The sequence below is a fragment of the Salvia miltiorrhiza genome, chromosome 5, assembly GCF_028751815.1.
Source record: "Salvia miltiorrhiza cultivar Shanhuang (shh) chromosome 5, IMPLAD_Smil_shh, whole genome shotgun sequence".
NCBI classification, from domain to species: domain Eukaryota; kingdom Viridiplantae; phylum Streptophyta; class Magnoliopsida; order Lamiales; family Lamiaceae; genus Salvia; species Salvia miltiorrhiza.
This window is the reverse complement of record NC_080391.1, coordinates 56,626,516-56,648,570: the sequence shown is the minus strand read 5'-3', so window position 1 is coordinate 56,648,570 and position 22,055 is coordinate 56,626,516. Positions and strand designations below refer to the sequence as shown.

Here is a 22,055-nt window from a genome sequence, read left to right as displayed (position 1 = left end):
CAATCTCTTTATTTTTAATTTCCTTTTTTTAAATTTTTTTTTTCTCTTTGCCTTTTTTTCCTTTTCCTTTTCCTTTTTATTTTATTTTTCCGTTTTCCTTGAAATCTTTATAACTTTTCGAGTCATCATGTATTCATGCTGCACTACACCAAACTAAGCTAATTATATATCGAGTCAGTTAATAAAATTATGTTAATTAGATCTAATATATTAATTTAGCTAGATTCAAATCTTAATCCATCTCACGGTAATTAATTAAGACGATCTAACACAAAATTCTCATTTTTGCGAGACCATCACACTCTAAGACACATGTCAAGATTTGAAATTAAAATTAGATTTATAATATATATTAATTTAACTAGATTCGAATCTCAACTCATTTCACAATAAGACGATCTGACATAAAACTCTCGTAATTTGTAAGCATGTGTTTATTTTCTATCAAGTGAAAGACTTTTATGTTTGTTGATTAATTCATAAAGGGACCCCAATTAATTGCAGCCTCAAAATTCCTCCACTCATTTGTTTTCTTGATTTTTTGCAATCAACCAACTTGTTCCATGAGATTACAACACATATATACATATATAAAATATGTTTATTGGAATAATGTGTTGTGTGTGTGCGCGCGCGCATGTGTGTTTTTGAATTCTGGTGCACACACCTTTATGTCTTCACCAAAAGAATCCAAGGCAGAAAATCGGGATCAGCTCCACCAACTGACAAATTACCTAAACTCCAACTAACAAAGTTTTAATTATTATGATATGATGTTCATGATTAATGGAGTATTACACACGACATGGTGTAGAAACACACGCTCACATATATTTATTATTTTGGAAAATATTTAATAATGTCATGTAATTTCAAGGGTAGTAAAATAGTGTAGAAATTCATTACTTTAGAAAGAACAAAAATGACGAGAGAATATTTCTGAAAATATTTAGATATTGAGGTCAAACATAACTACATAAGTGATTATAAGGCTTACTTGATTTTTTTTTCTTCCCCACTTTTAAATGTTGTCATATATAGAAATGCATGACAAATTAAACTGCAAAAAATATTAAATTGTTGCAGGTTACGTAATGTTAGCACCACAGATCATTAATTAATTATTATACCAATACTATACCTAATTGTAGACTATCTATTTCTACTTTGAAGTACTATTCAAATGTAATTTCAAGAAATAGTTAAAGGAAAAAAATTAGCAAAATGTTTTAGTTCAAACATACCAAGCTGGCAGCAACATGCTAGCCTATATATTGTCTCTTTCTTCATCTCTTTTTTAACTTAATATTTTGGTGCATTGCAACCAATTATTATCTGCATGTCCCCATGCATTATGCCGTGACTGCGTGGGAAAATGATCAAATTAATTTTAAATTATATTTGTAGATACATATGTACATAAATATGTTACTATCATAAAACCACATTTTGTTTATAAAATTTATTATACTTTAATAATTAACTAAAGTGAGTAGTCCTAGCTTGCGCGCGAGACAATGACTATTTAGTTACTTAGTATTTTAATTTGTTAGGATACGATTTAAATATATAAATTAATGTATGTAGTTTTCAAGTTTGTTTGTGTTTGATGATTATTAAACGGCATGAAAGAGGTGTAGATCTTGAGGAAGCTTCTAGATAGACAGGGAAGGTTCGAGAAGAGAAGGAGGGGAGAGAGAGGGAGAGGAAGGCTCAAGATTTTCTATAATAGTTTATCTTGTTTAAAATAATTAAATATAATCAATAAAATTTAATATAATTTTTTTTATTTAAAAAAATAAATAAAAAGTCTCATTTGCTCGAAAGGCAAACTCGAAGCTCGAAGTAGTACGAGAGATTCGAAAGGATTGACCTATAACACTTTTTTTTCCAACCATTAAGTTGAGGGTTCGAGTCACCACGAAAAGAAAATAAGGAATTGTTGATTCTCTTAAAAAAAAAAAAAAAGCTACTATGGAACATATATGCATACATATATACACGTTTGAATGTGTGACTTTTTTCAAGTTGAGAAATATATAACCCTTCATTTGTGAAAATATAATGCTCGTAAAAGGCGCACGTTATCGGCTAAAAAGCAGTGATTCACTAAGATAAACGGGGTGTGCGGTGTAGAAACTAGATGGTGCTCCGATCAAAAAAAAAAGAAACTAGATGGTGCTATAAAAACTGCTGTGAAAAATATGAGGAAGAGGGCACAAGTGGGCGCAGGATAAGCACGTGCGCACCCTCTCTCTCTCTCTCACTGCACAGTGCCATGGTGGCTAAGTCAAAAATTTATTCATTGAAAAAGGGAAAAAAAATTATATATATATATACATAATAGATACACACACATATTGAGGAAAAACAGCCACCAGAGAATGATTGTGTGAACCAAAAACAACAACCTTAAAAATATTTTTCACGATCAATCAAATTTATGCATTTTCATATAATCTTACTGCATAAGGCGTGACACAAAATTTGATCTTTTTTTTTTTTAATCTTTTGATGGGATGTAGATTCTTTTTATTGTTTCTCATGTCCATGTCAATTTGGGTAGAGAATTTGACTGAGGTGACATGAAATTTGTGGAGTGGTTTGATTATCTGGACTTCATATATTTTTTTTTTCACCATTTCATCATTATATATAATACATAAATATCATTAATATGGTAGCTAGTTATTACACATGAGTGTATTCTTGCAATTTTTCTTATTTTTCTATTTTTTTCACCTTTAGCTTCAAGTTTCCTCAAGGTAAAGTGGGATTGAGTTGTATTTTCCTTTTTCTGCAATTTTTGGTGGCTGGATTCCGAATGTCTGGTGTTGTTCTAACAAAGTGAAGAAGAAGCTTTCCCTTTTTGTCTCTTGTTCTTGTCTGAATCTCAAAATGGTGTGTTGAGTTGGATTTGGACAGTTTTAGAAATAGGAAACAGAGGTTCAGAGATGAAGTTCATGAAGCTGGGATCTCGGCCAGATACATTCTACACTACAGAGGCTGTGAGGTGATTGCTTTTTTTAATTTTTTTAAACTCAAATTTTTTCAGGAAATGATTGAATTTTTGAACCCTTTTAGCTTAATTGCAAGAATCATTGAGCAAAATGCAATCTTGCTGTAGTTTAATGGAATAAGGTTGTGTTTTTTCTTGCTTATTAGGTCTGTTTCATCTGATATTTCAAGTGATCTTTTGTAGTTCAACTGAAAGGGAGCAGACATTTAAAGAAAAAAAACCTATTTTTTTATCTTAATATTTTCAAGAAATGATTGAATCTTTGAACCCTTTTAGCTCAACTGCAAGAATTCTTGAGCAAAATGCAATCTTGCTGCAGTTTGATGGAATGAATGGTGTTTTTCTTGTGTTTTTGTAGGTCTGTTTCATCTGATGTTTCAAGTGATCTTATAGTCCAAGTAAAAGGGAGCAGATATTTACTCCATAAGGTGAAATTTCATGCTCATTTTCACTGCATTGAGCTCTTCTAGTAATGATTAAACCCCACAAAAATCTAAGAATTTATGGATAAATTTGATGATTTTGAGCTTGTTTGCAAGCACAGTTTCCCCTGCTATCCAAATGTCTTCGCCTGCAGAGGCTGTATGCAGAGAGCCCCGAGGCCGAGGTCTCGGAGCTCCAGCTGATCAAGCTCCACGACTTCCCCGGAGGCGTGGAGGCCTTCGAGCTCTGTGCCAAGTTCTGCTACGGCATCACCATCACGCTCAGCGCCTTCAACATTGTCTCGATCCGTTGTGCAGCAGAGTATCTCCAAATGACAGAGGATGTGGAGAAGGGCAACTTGATATACAAAGTTGAGGTGTTCTTGAATTCTTGCATCCTTCATGGATGGAGGGACTCACTTGTGACTTTGCAAACCACCAAGGCCTTCCCCTTGGTTTCGGAGGAGGTGGGGGTGACCGGGAGGTGCATTGAGGCCGTTGCCTCGAGGGTTCTGGCCCACCCGGAGAAGGTGGGGCTGGCCTACTCGAGGGGCGGGAGGGATGAGCTGTCGAGCAATGGGTCAGAGAGCCATCATAGGCATAGGGCTAAAGGGTGGTGGGGTGAGGATTTGGCTGAATTGGGGATTGATCTTTATTGGAGAGTGATGGCAGCAATCAAGACTGGTGGGAAGGTTCCCCCTCGTCTCGTCGGTGATGCTTTGAGAGCCTACGCGTCGCGTTGGCTCCCAAACTTGGGTGAAGCTGATGGTGGTGGTGGTGATGGTGAAGTAGATGCAAGAAATAGGCTGGTTTTGGAATCAATTGTTAGCTTATTACCATCTGAGAAAGGGGCTGTTTCATGTAGTTTTCTTCTAAAACTGCTCAAGGCAGCCAATGTGCTGAAAGCCTCTGCCTCATCCAAGGCAGAGCTGGCAACAAGGGCAGGCCTGCAGCTAGACGAAGCCACGGTGGGCGACCTCTTACTCCCCCGTTGCTCGTGTTCTGAAGATGGGACGAAGCACGATGTGGACGCCGTCTTGAACATGCTGGAGGAGTTCGTGTCCCGGGGCCAGAGCCCCCCCACGAGCCCCCCCAGGGGCGAGAGGCGGGGGGCAGAGAGGCGGAGGTCCCGGTCTGCGCAGGACGTTGATGTGGAGTTTCAAGAGAGGAGGAGATCATCCTCTGCCTCACACAGCTCCAAACTCAAGGTTGCAAAGCTTGTTGATGGATACTTGCAAGAGATAGCAAGAGATGCAGGTTTGCCTATGTCCAAATTCATTGCCATTGCTGAAGCAATCCCAGGCTTTGCAAGGCTTAATCATGATGGCCTCTACAAGGCCATTGATGTCTACCTAAAGGTAGCAAAGGGATTTCAAATTTCAATGGAAAAAAGAATATGAATGTGTTGTGACTCTTGTCTTGGACTAAATGTGCAGGTGCATCCGGAGCTGAGCAAGAGCGAGAGGAAGCGTCTGTGTCGAATACTCGACTGCAAGAAGCTATCTGTGGAGGCTTGTATGCATGCTGCACAGAATGAGATGCTCCCTCTAAGGGTGGTGGTGCAGGTCCTCTTCTTCGAGCAGGCACGGGCTTCAATGGCCGATGGCCAAGTGGCCGAGCTTCCTAGCAACATCAAGGTGCTGAAGTCTAGTGTTTCGACACTGAAGATGAAGCTGGCTGAAGATCACGACGTCGAGAAGCCTTCCAAGATCAAGTCTCTGAGCATGATGCCTAGCAGACCTAAGAGGATGTTCAGCAAGCTCTGGCCTATTAGTAGAAGTGCAAGTGAAAAGAATTGATGGGATTTTTTGGGTTCAATATGCTCTAGTTCTTGCAGAAATTCATTAGGAAATTTGAATTCTACCAAGATTAGATCATAGTAATATTTTTGACAGAAGTGAAAAAATTTCTGTTAGGGAAACTCTCCTTGTGCAAAATAACGTAGTGCAATTTGTATAATGAATGTATTGCTGGTTAGTTGTGATTGTAATTGTATGAATGCAGAAATTTGCAGCTGATTTAACTTTGTTGCTGTAAATTGATGGCCTTTAATCAGACATATATGATTGATTACAATTCTCCACACAAGATCAAATCTTGATTTTGGATCAAATTTATGTCCCAAACTTACTCATCTATACAATACACAGCATCTATGACTATTGAGCATCCACTGCATTACTCTGCAAAGGCACAAACGACGTCGTTTCACCTCTAGCTTTCGAGTCCTCGTAGGTGGGGGTGCCGATGCTCTTGGTCCTACGGAGGGTCGGGGAGCGGTGCAGCCTGCAACGGAACGAGCCGGCGTGCGTCGTGGGCGAGCACATACAAGTGGACTTGGTTAAGCTTCCCTTCCTTGCCAATGGAGATGGTGGTGTGACCTTTGGTATTTCCACCTTCATCTCTTTTCTCATCACTCCTTCATTTTCCATTGCATCAAGAAATAAAACAAAAAGAAGATGGGATTTCAAAGATGATTTGAGCAAACTAGGTTTCTTGAATTTAGAGTGGATTTGTGCAAGAGTTGGAGAAACTACACAACAACTTGTTTAGGGTGTTTAAATAGAGGAAAAATGAAGGGGTTTTGGTTCTTGAATAATTGGGGTTGAAGATAAGAAAAAGTGGACAATAGGAAAATCACACTAAAAAACATAGGTATACTTGAATCACACGAGATCTTGTATATATTCCATTTCAGATATTTTATTTCATAGCATTATTGAGTAGGTATATTTTATTTCAATCATCAATCTTTGTCAATCACATGTTGGATTGTAGTGACCCGCTCTTTTATATCTTTTAAATCCAGTAATGAGTGTTTATTTTTGTTCATCAGTGAATGAAAACGGTTATTATCCTGATATGAATTCAGCTTATGATCCTGAATTTATATTATTAAAGCAGTCAATGATATTATTTCAGAGTTATAACTGACTTAGCAAAGTCACGTTATTTATTTAAGCGAGATGGAATTAGAATTTATTTTTACTCAAATCGTGAATTATTTCCGACTCGTGAGTTAATTAAATCTGCGGATTTAATTTAGATATCAGAACGACGAACGAATTAAATCTACGGATTTAATTTAAATTCATTTTATAATTTATCGATTTTTAGCGAGATATCACATGTCGAAATTGGGATTTATTTAAATAAACAGTACAAGCAAATATGAGCACGCGATCCACTTTACAGTTATAGAATCACCGAGACAGAGAAAATACATCAATAATTCTCCTCTACATTTTTTTTTTTTCCTTTCTTTTTCTTCTCTTTTTCTTTCCATTAAATTTGTCCCCCAACTTTTCCCCACCACGCAATTATGCAACTAAATCAAGCTAATTCAATAACTCTCCCACTTAACTCACATCTCCCTCTATTTGCACAACTCCAGCCAAGAAACAAAACATTCCCTATCATTTTCACCGTGAGTCCTCTTCAAAGAGCAGGAAGTCTCCATTTCGTCCAGCCAAATTCTTAAGGTAAGCTTTGCTATAATCTTCCATTTTCTTCCATTATCCGCCTGCAATCAGCCTGCAATCACTGAGACAACAACACAAATTTATTTCAGTTCCAGTTCATTCACCACACCACAACCGAAAAGTGAGAGAAATCACTCATTCACTCCCTGCCAGAATCAATAAGTTCAGTCATTCCAATTCATTCAACTCCAACAGCCATCAATCAGTTCGATCATATTCAAGGTATTATACTATCTCGAATTTCAATCCAATCAAGCATTCATGTCAACATGTTCAAGCTATGGCATTACAACTATGTCGATTCATTCACTGTTATTTTACGCTTTAGAACGACAAACCATGAGTATTCTGCCCTTAACAACTAGTTATTGAAGTAGAAGAAGAATGAAAATAGAGAACTTAGCTTTAGGTTGAGTGGTAGTGGACTGTCGGAGCTCTGCGACTCACGACGACTGCGTCTCCGGAAGAGGCGGGCTGCTGGAGATCAGACCAGTGACCTCGATTCTGGGCGGCGGCGTTATCTCAGCAGAGGCGACGTCCGGCGAAAAAACTTCCAGGCGTGTCGGCGGACGGCGGCGGTTGCACCAGATCTTCACTGATCTTCCAGTAGCAGCGGTGTCGGGGCTCGGGAAATCGACGGCGGCGGTGGCCAGGTGCTCCTGCTGCCCGTCGATTCAGAGAGAGCAGTGGGTGGACGGCGGCTGGACGCGGGGCTGGTCGGCGGAGGAAGAGATGTCGGGCCTGTTTCAGCGAGAGAGAAGAGAGAACCAAGGAGCAGTGGTTGTCGTCGCTCGCTCCGGCGAGTTCCGACGGCGGTGACTTCGGGGAAGAGAGAGAGACGAACAGATCTTGAGAGAGGAAGAACGAAGAAGGCAGAGATGGACGTGAGGGAAGAGGTTCGACCCCCGTTCGCCGGATTTCGAAGGTGGAGGTGGCAGATTCAAGTGAGGGAGAAATTAGGGCTTCTTCTTCGTTCCTTCAATAGATTCGATGGAGAGATGAACGTTTGAAGCCGAGAGGAGATGGGCGAAGGGAGTGTCCGAGTCAGGCAGAGCAACGACCGGCGATCATTTGCCGTCCTTCCATGGACAGCGGCGACAGCGGCGATTTTAAATTGGGAAGGGAGAGTGACAGCTCTGTTTTGGAGAGGATAAGAAGGACGTTGAGGGATTGACGTTGACGAGGAGAAGCAGCGAAGCGTCGACCTCGCCGGGCTCCGGAGCTGTGGCGGCAGGCGTCTCAGCTGAGGCCGATTGGAGGCGGAGCGAGAGGAAGAAATAGAGAGAGAGAGGTCTCGATTGTTTTGAGAAGAGAGAGCTCGACTGGGAGAGATAAGGGGGATTTGGGCCTTTCTTTTTTTTATTATTTGGGCTAAGTTTAATTATCTTGGGCCAGAATTTATTTTATTTTGGGCCTCCTTATTTATTTTATATGGGCCGAACTCATTTAAATAATTGGGCCGAAATTTTTATCTCCTATTTATTTTCTTTGGGCCTTGTTGTATTTATTTTCATATGGGCCTTTATTATTTCTCTTTGGGCCGAATTTACTAATAAAAGCCCAACTGCATTCTATTTTAATTGGGCTTTAGTTTAATTCATCGGGCCTTTGTTATTAATTCAAATTGGGCTTTAGTTTAATTCATTGGGCCTTTGTTATATTATCTTAGTTGGGCCTCGTTTGATTTATTTAATTGAAGCCCATCTATTTTATAAGAATTGGGCTGAGATATTATTATTAATAGACATCTATTTCCAAATTCCATATGTATATTGTTGGGCCGGTTATTGTTTCATTTGGGCCGATGTTAATAGAGTAGAATGGGTTGAACGATTATTTCAGTTGGGCCTTATTTATTTAATTGCAGTTGGGTCTTGCATACTTGATTTAAAATTAGCCCAACTGTTAAGTATTTATTTATTTGGCCAAGATTTATTTAATTACTTGAGCCGATGAGTTATTTCAATTGGGCCTCTCATGTTAATTATTCAAGTCCACTTCTACTTAATTAATTATTAGGCTGCCTTATGTTGAGCCTTTTAATTATTTAATCTTATAACATTACTTGTTAAGCCCGATTAATTATGAGGTTATAAAGCGAATAAGTTGAAGTATTTATTTATTTTTTTATTGACTACGAGGAATGGGGTTTATTTGATTGGCGGATTAGAACACCCTAAGAGAACGGATTAATTTTTATTAATTATCCGGCTTCATGAGACGAGACTTAGCTTTTGTTTAAATCCAATAGCCTGGATTAACAATAGAAATTCCCTAATTATTATTTCAGAATAATAATTCATGCATAAGGATCATGCATAGTTAAATACACATTCTCATTGGAGGATTTTTATTCGAGCAAATATCTTATATATGTACATATATTCTCGTAATAAAGGTCAAGGGCGAGATTGACAATCTGTTGAGGAGCTTTTGTATCACAGAAAATCACTATCAGGTGGGCATTACTTTCATATATATCAACTGAGTTTAAATGTTACGTTCAAGCAAGTTATTTCATGACTAAATTAATTGAAGTTATTTCAAATATTGTCTTGCCATAAAATATTTAAATTTCAGTATGATATCTATCTGATGTGACTTTTATCATGTAATCGAATTCGGGTCTTGAGCAGTTGATAGCTATCCTGCCAGGGCTAGTGTACACCAGTGACCGTGAGTCATCTAGCGGGTTGGCCGGTCAAGTGACCGTGAGAGGTGGCCACCTCTCCGGCACACAGTTCCAGATATGATAGATTACAAGAGAACTTAGACTGCAGTCGAACTTTAAGAATCACAAATGAATTTAGTAAGCTTGGGCCTTTTAGCGAAAAACTCCCTTGCTGTACTGTTTATTATGGCATGACAATTTACAGTTTTGAAGCATGTATTTTTATACTTAGGCATACGTGCCCACTGAGTACTTTTGTACTCAAGCCCTGCATATATTTCTAAATGTGCAGGTTGAGCAGCTGCCGATGTTGATGAAGTGATGAGCGGGATTCTTTTGTCTTTTTATGTATTAAAGAACTCTAGGGTTACATGTCTTCATACATGTAATCAGAATCATAATCCGCTGCGTACTCAGAAGTTTTATGCTTATTTGGCTAAGTCAGAAATATCTGAACTTATTAGTTATCTGAGTCTATACGACTAAACTTCTGTTATATTATAAATATTCCTTTTGTTAAATGATGAAATGTGATCCTTCTTTGTTTAATTATCCCCTTTCTACCCCGCTTCTAATATTCCTCCATTAGTCACGGTTTCCCGGTTTAATTATCCTTAATTAGGACCGGTCGTGACAGAGTGGTATCAGAGCAGTTCATTTGCTCTGAACCCTAGAGTTAGCCCATTTTTCTAGTATGATCACTAGTATATATGAGTCAGTCAGCCAAAGCTCATCACTTCATCACCTCGTCATGCTCAGCAAGAAAGAAGGTGGTAATGATTTTAAAACATTGAGAAGTTCACGTTTTATATGAATGTACTGATGCTTACATTCAAGTTTTATGCTTTATTGATTGATTAGATATCTCAATGAACTTAGATGCGTTAAGAATGCATGATCACTGTTACGAGAAGAACGATAGAAGCTAGAAACTCAGTTATATTTCACTATAGCCATGGTGAAGAGCTAAGAAAGAAAAAGAGAATCCCATGAAAGCAGTGCAAGCGGAGTGCCACGCACGAATCACTGAAGCAGGCATAGTTCTTCATTCAGGTTGTTCACGAGTGACAGAACACCGAATCGACTATTGCCTTATTTGATGATAGATCACGTGAGTCATTGCTCGTAGCGACGAGTGTGACTTATGTAATCAGCTAGCTATCGCATAATGAGCTAAGACTCATTACTAACTCTCGATTATCACCAGTTATGGCATGAAGAGAACCTTCATGATTTATGTTTGAACTTCAGAGTCGGACTCATATGCAGTTATAACACTTTGTGTATGATGTTATAGCATCGCGATTAGAACTGCCAGCTTACAGTTTCAGATATTCAGAACCTTTATGATTACAATTACCTATTATATTACACGTGAGCATGATTTAGAATCCCTATTGATTACGATCACCTGCTACAAATCGAAAGGAGGATAGGTGCCATGGGTAACTAGAAGTTACCAACCATTATGATTGACTAGAAAAATCTATGCAAGTGTGTAAGACGAGAGAAGTTCTCGAAGATGGTTCAGAGTTTAATAATAGCTAGAAGCGCCGACAGTGGATCAATGCTGAAACAAATGAATTAAGATTCTAATGAGACCCTAAGGATATACTCAAGATAAGTATATATACCTTAACCTATCGAGGACATCGCCTCAGTTAGAACGTCTTGGATTATACATTCAGTTTAGTAGCCAGAATGCAAGCATTGACTAAGGTCATTCCATGACTTAGTATTTACTGTAGTGACACATACCTTGCAAAGATGCTCAGAGATGCAAAATCTATTTCCTGTAAAGGCGTGAGAGTGCTTCGAATTATATGGTTGCATTTCAAGCGCTATGTGAATGAACACTAAGTACTAGAAGTACTACATTAAGATCATATAGAGGAACATTGTTGAGTAAGGTCAAGCCTACCTTATTTCGCCTATAGAAGATGTTTAAGAATTTCATTAAACTAGGAGGCAGACTCCAAGTTTGAGAAGCTCTAGGATATTCTCAAGGACATGTTCAAGATATTAAGAAGAAAGTGGTGATTTTAGACCAAATATACCTTTTGCAGCCAAGGAACAAGAGTTGCCAAGTTCGGAAAAGTATTTCCGAATGACTGAGAAGTAGTTGTGTCGGACCTGGCCAGTCCACATGGCCAAAATCTCAGTAGTCGTCATATATGGGTCTTTAAACCTATATATTTTAAACCTTCATCTGAAAAGCCAAACGGGTTCAGACTATTAGGTCATTTCGTTTCGACCTTTCAGTCAATTCATTTCTACCCTATGGTTACTCATTTTCAATTGTTTGGCAAATTATTGAAACACTTTGCCTAATTGCCATTTGTGAATTGAATCATTGTGATCTACTAGCTATTGGTAGATTTTCTGTGACCCAAGGACAAACAGATACTCATCAGATTAAATCAGTCAAACACGTATGCTTCAACCCAAGGGTCAAGCACGTAATGCATACAGACATTCTCTTGTGCATTTAGTAGGACGTTATTTGTGTATTTCGAAAACGATGATCATTTCGATGCTTTTGTATGCCCCTATGTTGGCTTAGTTATTTTGACTAGTATTAGTACGGAGATGCGAAACCTTGGGGCGTTCCGTGACTGAGTATTTTTTTGTAATGGCTTCGCTAGAGAGCCAGTTCATCATGTGTGGTATTTAGATAGATCTTTGAATCTAGACTTTTATGATGATGTAAAGTCCTCATTGAGGCAATTTCCCTATATTATATATGGTGACCTTATTGGTCTTTTGCGGCAAGTCACTTCCGCTATGTTATTTATATACTTTCATGAGGAAGAGTATGAACGAGAATTGAGAATCAAGAAAACAATTTACAGAATCGATGATATGCATCTGTGTATTACATTGGTGACTATATGTCGACTCATCGGAATGCCAACAAAGCAAAGGCGTCCGAGAGAAGTTGGATAGAACGATAAGAACGATAGTATGCTTTGTGATGTTACATTAACAACTTGTGTTTTGACCTAATAGAATGCCGCCAAAACGAGGACGACCAAGAGGAGGGGGCAGGATTCCCCGAAATGAAGAAAGAGGCCCAGAAACAGGGCCAGAACCAGAAATAGTTCAACCACCTGTTCAGCCAGAACGGCGGATTGAGGAATTATTCTTGCGACAGAACCCACCTACCTTCAACGGGACAGGAGACCCGGCAGAAGCTGAAACTTGGGTTCGCGCTATTGAGCGTATTTTCAACTTCCTGCGTTGCACCGACCAAGAGCGCCTGACTTGTATGTCCTTTCAGTTGACTGGGTCAGCTGATTTCTGGTGGGAAGCAAGGATGAAAACGATGACAGCAGAGCAGTTAGAAAACCTGACTTGGGAACAATTCAAAGCCGGTATATATGACAAGTATATACCCAAGAGCTACCGCAAGAAAAAGGAGGCTGAATTTTACAATCTGAAACAAGGGAAGATGTCGGTAACTCAGTACGACAGGATGTTCTGCGATATGTCTAGATATGCGCCGGAACAAGTTGACACAGATGAGAAGATGGCTGAAAAGTTTTGTGCCGGACTGAGGCACGAGATTAGGATGGCTTTGGCAAGCCATGGAGGATTGTCTTACACTGAGTCGCTCAGCCGAGCATTAGACATTGAAGCAGCCATGCCAGGAGAAAGAACTGCAACTGTACCTACACCAGCACCTTCACATGATCAAAATCATAATCAGAATTTTAGAGGAAAAAGGAGATGGGACAACAGTAACCCGAACCAAGGCGAGAAGAGGCCATGGCAGGGACGGGTGTTCCAGTCACAGGGCTATGGAGGCCAGAGTGCACCGAAACAGATGGGAAATAACCAACAGAGGGCCCCACATTGCCCCAAATGTAACAAAAATCATGTGGGAATCTGTAAGGCCGGCAGTGATAGTTGCTATATTTGCAACCAGAAGGGGCACTATGCAAACCGGTGCCCGAATAAGCAACACGGAACGGGTTCAAGGCCAAACCCGCCTATCCAGGCTCCACATCTGCGAGCAATTCAAGCTTTGCCCCAACCATACCCAAGGCAGCAACCACAGTATCAACAGCCACAGCAGCACCAACAGCTACAGTACCAACCACAACCTCAACAACCGTATCAGCAACAGGCCCGCCAACAACAGCAGCGACAACAGAAACAACATGAAAAACCTCGTCATGCTAGAGCCTATGCTATGAGGCAGAAACAGCCCGAGAACAACCAGGGAAACCTGGCAGGTATGGGCATGTTACTCAATACTCCTGTTGTACTTCTATTTGATATGGGCGCATCGCATACTTTCATTTCAAGTACATGTGTCGACACCTTAAAACTTAAAATGGAAAGAGCTGATCAGGAGTTGAGTATATCATCACCTATAGGAGGGATGACGACAGTAGATCATGTGTGCTTGAACCTAGAACTGAACATAGGGTCACACAAGATTGTAGTGAACAACTCGTATGTTATTCCGATGGGAGATTTGGACATAATCCTAGGAATGGACTGGCTAGCCGAGAACTATGCCACCATCCTTTGTAACGAAAGACGGATATCGTTTCGACCCCCAGGAAGGGAGCCGTCACATTTCCACGGAATTAGTATGGGAAGAAGAAAGATGATCATCTCCGCCCTGCAAGCAACGAAAATGATGAAGAAGGGATACCCAGCTTACCTCGTATATTTGCACGGAGAACTGAGTACTGAAAAGAGTATAGAAGATGTAGAAATTGTACGGGACTTTTCAGATGTATTTCCAGAGAATCTGCCAGGGCCACCACAGGACAGACCAATTGAGTTTACCATTGATTTGGAGCCCGGGGCAGCACCCATTTCGAAGGCACCATACCGAATGGCTCCTAAAGAGTTGGAAGAACTCAAGATACAACTGCAAGAACTTTTGGAACTTGGATTCATTAGGCCAAGTGTATCACCTTGGGGTGCACCCGTACTTTTTGTGAAGAAAAAGGATGGCACATTGCGAATGTGCATAGACTATAGGGAACTAAACAAAGTGACACTGAAGAACAAATATTCTTTACCAAGGATAGATGACCTCTTCGACCAGCTCAAGGGTGTAAGCGTGTTCTCGAAGATTGATTTGCGGTCTGGTTATCACCAGCTGAAGATTCGACCAGAAGACGTACCTAAGACAGCATTTCGAACTAGGTATGGTCACTACGAATTTGTAGTTGTGCCATTCGGGCTAACCAATGCACCAGCTGTGTTCATGGACCTCATGAATCGAGTATTCCATCCGTACTTAGACAAATTTGTCTTGGTATTCATAGATGACATCCTGATCTACTCGAAGAACGAGAAAGACCATGAGGAACATCTGAGAATTGTTTTAGAAACGTTGAGGACAGAGCACCTTTATGCCAAATTCAGCAAGTGTGAGTTTTGGCTCAGCGAAGTCACGTTTTTAGGACATATTGTATCATCAGAAGGGATTAAAGTGGACCCTGAAAAAGTGCAAGCAGTGCGCGAATGGAGATCGCCTACTAACCCTAATGAGATAAGAAGTTTCTTAGGATTGGCAGGTTACTATCGGAGGTTTATGGAAGGATTTTCCAAAATTGCAAGGCCAATGACGCAACTACTCAGGAAGGGAATAAAATTTTCTTGGACAGAGGAGTGCGAGAAGAGCTTCCAAGAACTCAAGGAAAAGTTGACTACGGCACCAGTGTTAGCCGTCCCAACAGCTGATAAGGAATACGTAATCTACACAGACGCGTCCAAAAATGGACTTGGCTGCGTGCTGATGCAAGAAGGAAGAGTGATAGCATATACGTCACGACAACTTAAGCCACATGAACTGAATTACCCGACTCATGATCTGGAGTTAGCTGCAGTGGTGCACGCACTAAAAATTTGGAGACACCACCTATATGGAGTTAGGTGTGAGATATTCACAGACCACAAAAGCTTGAAATACTTTTTAGAGCAAAAGGATCTCAACATGAGACAGAGGAGATGACTCGAATTAGTGAAAGACTATGACTGCGGTATTAACTACCACCCAGTCAAGGCCAACGTAGTGGCTGATGCATTGAGTCGTAAGACCCAATCTAAATTGGGAGCTCTCATCACTCGAGAGACGATGCTCATAAGGTAATTTAGCAAAATGAGCATAGAAGTGGTTAAACCACCAGGGACGATAGCAAGCGTTGTGGCAACAGTACCTAACTTGAGGAAGACGATCGTAGAAGCACAAAGAAAAGACGGAAAGATGGAAAAACTACGGAAAGCAGTAAGGAAAGGAGGCGTCAAAGATTATCAAGAAGCATCAGATAATGCTATCCTCTTTGAGGGAAGGATATGCATCCCCCACGATGATGAGCTTAAGGATAAAATCATGAGTGAGGCTCACGATACCCCTTATACTGCCCACCCCGGGAGTACTAAGATGTATCAGGACCTAAAGAAACACTTTTGGTGGGAAGGTATGAAGAGGGAGATAGCGTCATTTGTGGAGAAATGCCTGGCATGCCAACAGGTGAAGGCCTTACACCAAAGGCCATATGGAAAACTACAACCGTTGAAAATTCCAGAATGGAAGTGGGAGCACATCGCAATGGATTTTGTGACCAGTTTGCCCAAAACAAAGAGAGGAAACACTGCCATTTGGGTAATAGTGGATCGACTCATAAAATGTGCTCATTTTATACCAATACCGATCACACATGGGTCAGACAAGCTAGCTCAGTTGTATGTTCGAGAGATTGTACGCTTACACGGTGTACCGTGTCGATCACTTCAGACCGAGACTCAAAGTTTACTTCTAGATTTTGGATGAGCTTACAGAAAGAGTTAGGCACGAGGTTAAATTTCAGCACCGCCTTCCACCCGCAGACAGATGGGCAGTCTGAAAGGACAATTCAGACCCTCGAAGATATGTTGAGAACAGTGGTCTTAGACAGGAGTGGAAGTTGGGAAGCAGTGCTGCCGTTGATTGAATTTGCCTATAATAACAGTTATCAGGCGACTATTGATATGGCACCGTATGAGGCATTGTATGGAAGAAAATGTAGATCACCACTTTATTGGGATGAAGTGGATGAGAGAAAAGTTTTAGGACCAGATATGGTCAATGAGATGGTTGAGATAGTCCGCCAGATCAGAGGGCGAATAAAAGAGGCACAAGATAGACAGAAATCTTACTCTGATGCACGTCGAACTGAGTTATGTTTTGAAATAGGAGACAAGGTCTTCCTAAAGGTATCTCCTACCAAGGGGATAACTAGGTTTGGTGTCAAGGGAAAACTTAGGCCTCGATTCGTAGGACCTTATGAGATTTTGGAGAGAATAGGCCCAGTAGCCTATAGGTTGGCATTACCGCCAAGCTTTGGAAACGTTCACAATGTTTTCCACCTATCACAACTCAGAAAATACGTTTTCGATCCAAAGCACATAATCCACCAAGAAGAGATGATCCTTTGCCCAGACTTGAGTTATGAAGAGAGACCAGAGGCCATTCTAGATCGAAAAGTGCAACAACTCAGGAATAAGGCAATCACATTAGTGAAAGTCTTATGGAGACACCACGGACAAGAAGAAGCCACGTGGGAGCTTGAAGACAAAATGAAGGAGAAATATCCCGAACTGTTTTAGAATAAATATGCAAATTTCGGGACGAAATTTTTGATAAGAGGGGTAGTATGTAGTGACCCGCTCTTTTATATCTTTTAAATCCAGTAATGAGTGTTTATTTTTGTTCATCAGTGAATGAAAACGGTTATTATCCTGATATGAATTCAGCTTATGATCCTGAATTTATATTATTAAAGCAGTCAATGATATTATTTCAGAGTTATAACTGACTTAGCAAAGTCACGTTATTTATTTAAGCGAGATGGAATTAGAATTTATTTTTACTCAAATCGTGAATTATTTCCGACTCGTGAGTTAATTAAATCTGCGGATTTAATTTAGATATCAGAACGACGAACGAATTAAATCTACGGATTTAATTTAAATTCATTTTATAATTTATCGATTTTTAGCGAGATATCACATGTCGAAATTGGGATTTATTTAAATAAACAGTACAAGCAAATATGAGCACGCGATCCACTTTACAGTTATAGAATCACCGAGACAGAGAAAATACATCAATAATTCTCCTCTACATTTTTTTTTTTTCCTTTCTTTTTCTTCTCTTTTTCTTTCCATTAAATTTGTCCCCCAACTTTTCCCCACCACGCAATTATGCAACTAAATCAAGCTAATTCAATAACTCTCCCACTTAACTCACATCTCCCTCTATTTGCACAACTCCAGCCAAGAAACAAAACATTCCCTATCATTTTCACCGTGAGTCCTCTTCAAAGAGCAGGAAGTCTCCATTTCGTCCAGCCAAATTCTTAAGGTAAGCTTTGCTATAATCTTCCATTTTCTTCCATTATCCGCCTGCAATCAGCCTGCAATCACTGAGACAACAACACAAATTTATTTCAGTTCCAGTTCATTCACCACACCACAACCGAAAAGTGAGAGAAATCACTCATTCACTCCCTGCCAGAATCAATAAGTTCAGTCATTCCAATTCATTCAACTCCAACAGCCATCAATCAGTTCGATCATATTCAAGGTATTATACTATCTCGAATTTCAATCCAATCAAGCATTCATGTCAACATGTTCAAGCTATGGCATTACAACTATGTCGATTCATTCACTGTTATTTTACGCTTTAGAACGACAAACCATGAGTATTCTGCCCTTAACAACTAGTTATTGAAGTAGAAGAAGAATGAAAATAGAGAACTTAGCTTTAGGTTGAGTGGTAGTGGACTGTCGGAGCTCTGCGACTCACGACGACTGCGTCTCCGGAAGAGGCGGGCTGCTGGAGATCAGACCAGTGACCTCGATTCTGGGCGGCGGCGTTATCTCAGCAGAGGCGACGTCCGGCGAAAAAACTTCCAGGCGTGTCGGCGGACGGCGGCGGTTGCACCAGATCTTCACTGATCTTCCAGTAGCAGCGGTGTCGGGGCTCGGGAAATCGACGGCGGCGGTGGCCAGGTGCTCCTGCTGCCCGTCGATTCAGAGAGAGCAGTGGGTGGACGGCGGCTGGACGCGGGGCTGGTCGGCGGAGGAAGAGATGTCGGGCCTGTTTCAGCGAGAGAGAAGAGAGAACCAAGGAGCAGTGGTTGTCGTCGCTCGCTCCGGCGAGTTCCGACGGCGGTGACTTCGGGGAAGAGAGAGAGACGAACAGATCTTGAGAGAGGAAGAACGAAGAAGGCAGAGATGGACGTGAGGGAAGAGGTTCGACCCCCGTTCGCCGGATTTCGAAGGTGGAGGTGGCAGATTCAAGTGAGGGAGAAATTAGGGCTTCTTCTTCGTTCCTTCAATAGATTCGATGGAGAGATGAACGTTTGAAGCCGAGAGGAGATGGGCGAAGGGAGTGTCCGAGTCAGGCAGAGCAACGACCGGCGATCATTTGCCGTCCTTCCATGGACAGCGGCGACAGCGGCGATTTTAAATTGGGAAGGGAGAGTGACAGCTCTGTTTTGGAGAGGATAAGAAGGACGTTGAGGGATTGACGTTGACGAGGAGAAGCAGCGAAGCGTCGACCTCGCCGGGCTCCGGAGCTGTGGCGGCAGGCGTCTCAGCTGAGGCCGATTGGAGGCGGAGCGAGAGGAAGAAATAGAGAGAGAGAGGTCTCGATTGTTTTGAGAAGAGAGAGCTCGACTGGGAGAGATAAGGGGGATTTGGGCCTTTCTTTTTTTTTATTATTTGGGCTAAGTTTAATTATCTTGGGCCAGAATTTATTTTATTTTGGGCCTCCTTATTTATTTTATATGGGCCGAACTCATTTAAATAATTGGGCCGAAATTTTTATCTCCTATTTATTTTCTTTGGGCCTTGTTGTATTTATTTTCATATGGGCCTTTATTATTTCTCTTTGGGCCGAATTTACTAATAAAAGCCCAACTGCATTCTATTTTAATTGGGCTTTAGTTTAATTCATCGGGCCTTTGTTATTAATTCAAATTGGGCTTTAGTTTAATTCATTGGGCCTTTGTTATATTATCTTAGTTGGGCCTCGTTTGATTTATTTAATTGAAGCCCATCTATTTTATAAGAATTGGGCTGAGATATTATTATTAATAGACATCTATTTCCAAATTCCATATGTATATTGTTGGGCCGGTTATTGTTTCATTTGGGCCGATGTTAATAGAGTAGAATGGGTTGAACGATTATTTCAGTTGGGCCTTATTTATTTAATTGCAGTTGGGTCTTGCATACTTGATTTAAAATTAGCCCAACTGTTAAGTATTTATTTATTTGGCCAAGATTTATTTAATTACTTGAGCCGATGAGTTATTTCAATTGGGCCTCTCATGTTAATTATTCAAGTCCACTTCTACTTAATTAATTATTAGGCTGCCTTATGTTGAGCCTTTTAATTATTTAATCTTATAACATTACTTGTTAAGCCCGATTAATTATGAGGTTATAAAGCGAATAAGTTGAAGTATTTATTTATTTTTTTATTGACTACGAGGAATGGGGTTTATTTGATTGGCGGATTAGAACACCCTAAGAGAACGGATTAATTTTTATTAATTATCCGGCTTCATGAGACGAGACTTAGCTTTTGTTTAAATCCAATAGCCTGGATTAACAATAGAAATTCCCTAATTATTATTTCAGAATAATAATTCATGCATAAGGATCATGCATAGTTAAATACACATTCTCATTGGAGGATTTTTATTCGAGCAAATATCTTATATATGTACATATATTCTCGTAATAAAGGTCAAGGGCGAGATTGACAATCTGTTGAGGAGCTTTTGTATCACAGAAAATCACTATCAGGTGGGCATTACTTTCATATATATCAACTGAGTTTAAATGTTACGTTCAAGCAAGTTATTTCATGACTAAATTAATTGAAGTTATTTCAAATATTGTCTTGCCATAAAATATTTAAATTTCAGTATGATATCTATCTGATGTGACTTTTATCATGTAATCGAATTCGGGTCTTGAGCAGTTGATAGCTATCCTGCCAGGGCTAGTGTACACCAGTGACCGTGAGTCATCTAGCGGGTTGGCCGGTCAAGTGACCGTGAGAGGTGGCCACCTCTCCGGCACACAGTTCCAGATATGATAGATTACAAGAGAACTTAGACTGCAGTCGAACTTTAAGAATCACAAATGAATTTAGTAAGCTTGGGCCTTTTAGCGAAAAACTCCCTTGCTGTACTGTTTATTATGGCATGACAATTTACAGTTTTGAAGCATGTATTTTTATACTTAGGCATACGTGCCCACTGAGTACTTTTGTACTCAAGCCCTGCATATATTTCTAAATGTGCAGGTTGAGCAGCTGCCGATGTTGATGAAGTGATGAGCGGGATTCTTTTGTCTTTTTATGTATTAAAGAACTCTAGGGTTACATGTCTTCATACATGTAATCAGAATCATAATCCGCTGCGTACTCAGAAGTTTTATGCTTATTTGGCTAAGTCAGAAATATCTGAACTTATTAGTTATCTGAGTCTATACGACTAAACTTCTGTTATATTATAAATATTCCTTTTGTTAAATGATGAAATGTGATCCTTCTTTGTTTAATTATCCCCTTTCTACCCCGCTTCTAATATTCCTCCATTAGTCACGGTTTCCCGGTTTAATTATCCTTAATTAGGACCGGTCGTGACAATCACATGTTGGATAGTCTAGTAACCAAACTTTGAGTCAAATCCCACCACAAGAAAAATCCCACTTTTGTAAAAAGCTTCTTTCACCCACTCTAGTGATTACACATGCAAAAGATGAACAGGAAATTTTATCCGAATCTTTTGGCTTTTTGATAATTTGTTAATCTATTTTGTTTTTATGTTCCCATTTTTGGATTAATCATGAGAATAACATGGCAACAAGAGCACTTTTTGAAAGGGTGTCCCCATTTTCATGACTTGATTTAATATCATATGGTTGGAGAGGTGATCTTGGGCCTTTATTTATTTTGGTGGATAACAATTGATAAATGTATATTTAATGTTTTACTTTTCTTAATATTAAAATGGTGGAAATTCCAAGGATCTGGTCTTGAAAAATGAAAATAACAACTTCATTCAATTATTGCAATTTGCAAGCTCTCAGCTTGATTAAATAATAGTAATACAAATTTTAGTTGAATAGTTCATCCATGTCCAACCCTTGATCTATTTTTTAGCAATGAAAATGAATAATCCATAACATTCATTCTTTAATCTTAATAATAATAATACAAAATTTGATTAAAAAAATTCCTAGCCAATAAATTTGAACTCAATCTCAAATTCTAGTTCGGAGATTTTGGGCTTTGGACATTAAGTGAATATGGGCCTTTGGCCCATCAAATCTAGTTAGTCGGCCTTTAGCCCATTAATATCAAGAATATTATTGTAATGGATATTTGATTTGTATTTGTACCAAGTCAGATCATTTTTGGGCTGTTT

At 39.8% G+C, this 22,055-nt stretch overlaps 1 protein-coding gene and 2 long non-coding RNA genes across 3 annotated transcripts; all 3 read left to right on the top strand.

Moving 5' to 3' along the window:
* Positions 1–2,361: 2,361 nt before the first annotated feature.
* On the top strand, positions 2,362–5,976 carry LOC131025339 (BTB/POZ domain-containing protein At1g67900-like). The gene is made up of 4 exons (XM_057955066.1): positions 2,362–3,013; positions 3,378–3,447; positions 3,564–4,799; positions 4,878–5,976. The coding sequence occupies exons 1-4, from the start codon at positions 2,955–2,957 to the stop codon at positions 5,238–5,240; spliced, it is 1,728 nt and encodes a 575-aa protein (XP_057811049.1). The 5' UTR covers positions 2,362–2,954; the 3' UTR covers positions 5,241–5,976.
* Positions 5,977–6,571: 595 nt separating this feature from the next.
* LOC131025337 (uncharacterized) lies at positions 6,572–10,168 on the top strand. The gene is made up of 3 exons (XR_009102148.1): positions 6,572–7,145; positions 9,322–9,381; positions 9,887–10,168. It is a non-coding gene; the product is annotated as an uncharacterized LOC131025337 (long non-coding RNA).
* Positions 10,169–17,613: 7,445 nt separating this feature from the next.
* LOC131025338 (uncharacterized) lies at positions 17,614–21,211 on the top strand. The gene is made up of 3 exons (XR_009102149.1): positions 17,614–18,187; positions 20,365–20,424; positions 20,930–21,211. It is a non-coding gene; the product is annotated as an uncharacterized LOC131025338 (long non-coding RNA).
* The last annotated feature ends 844 nt before the right edge of the window (positions 21,212–22,055 follow it).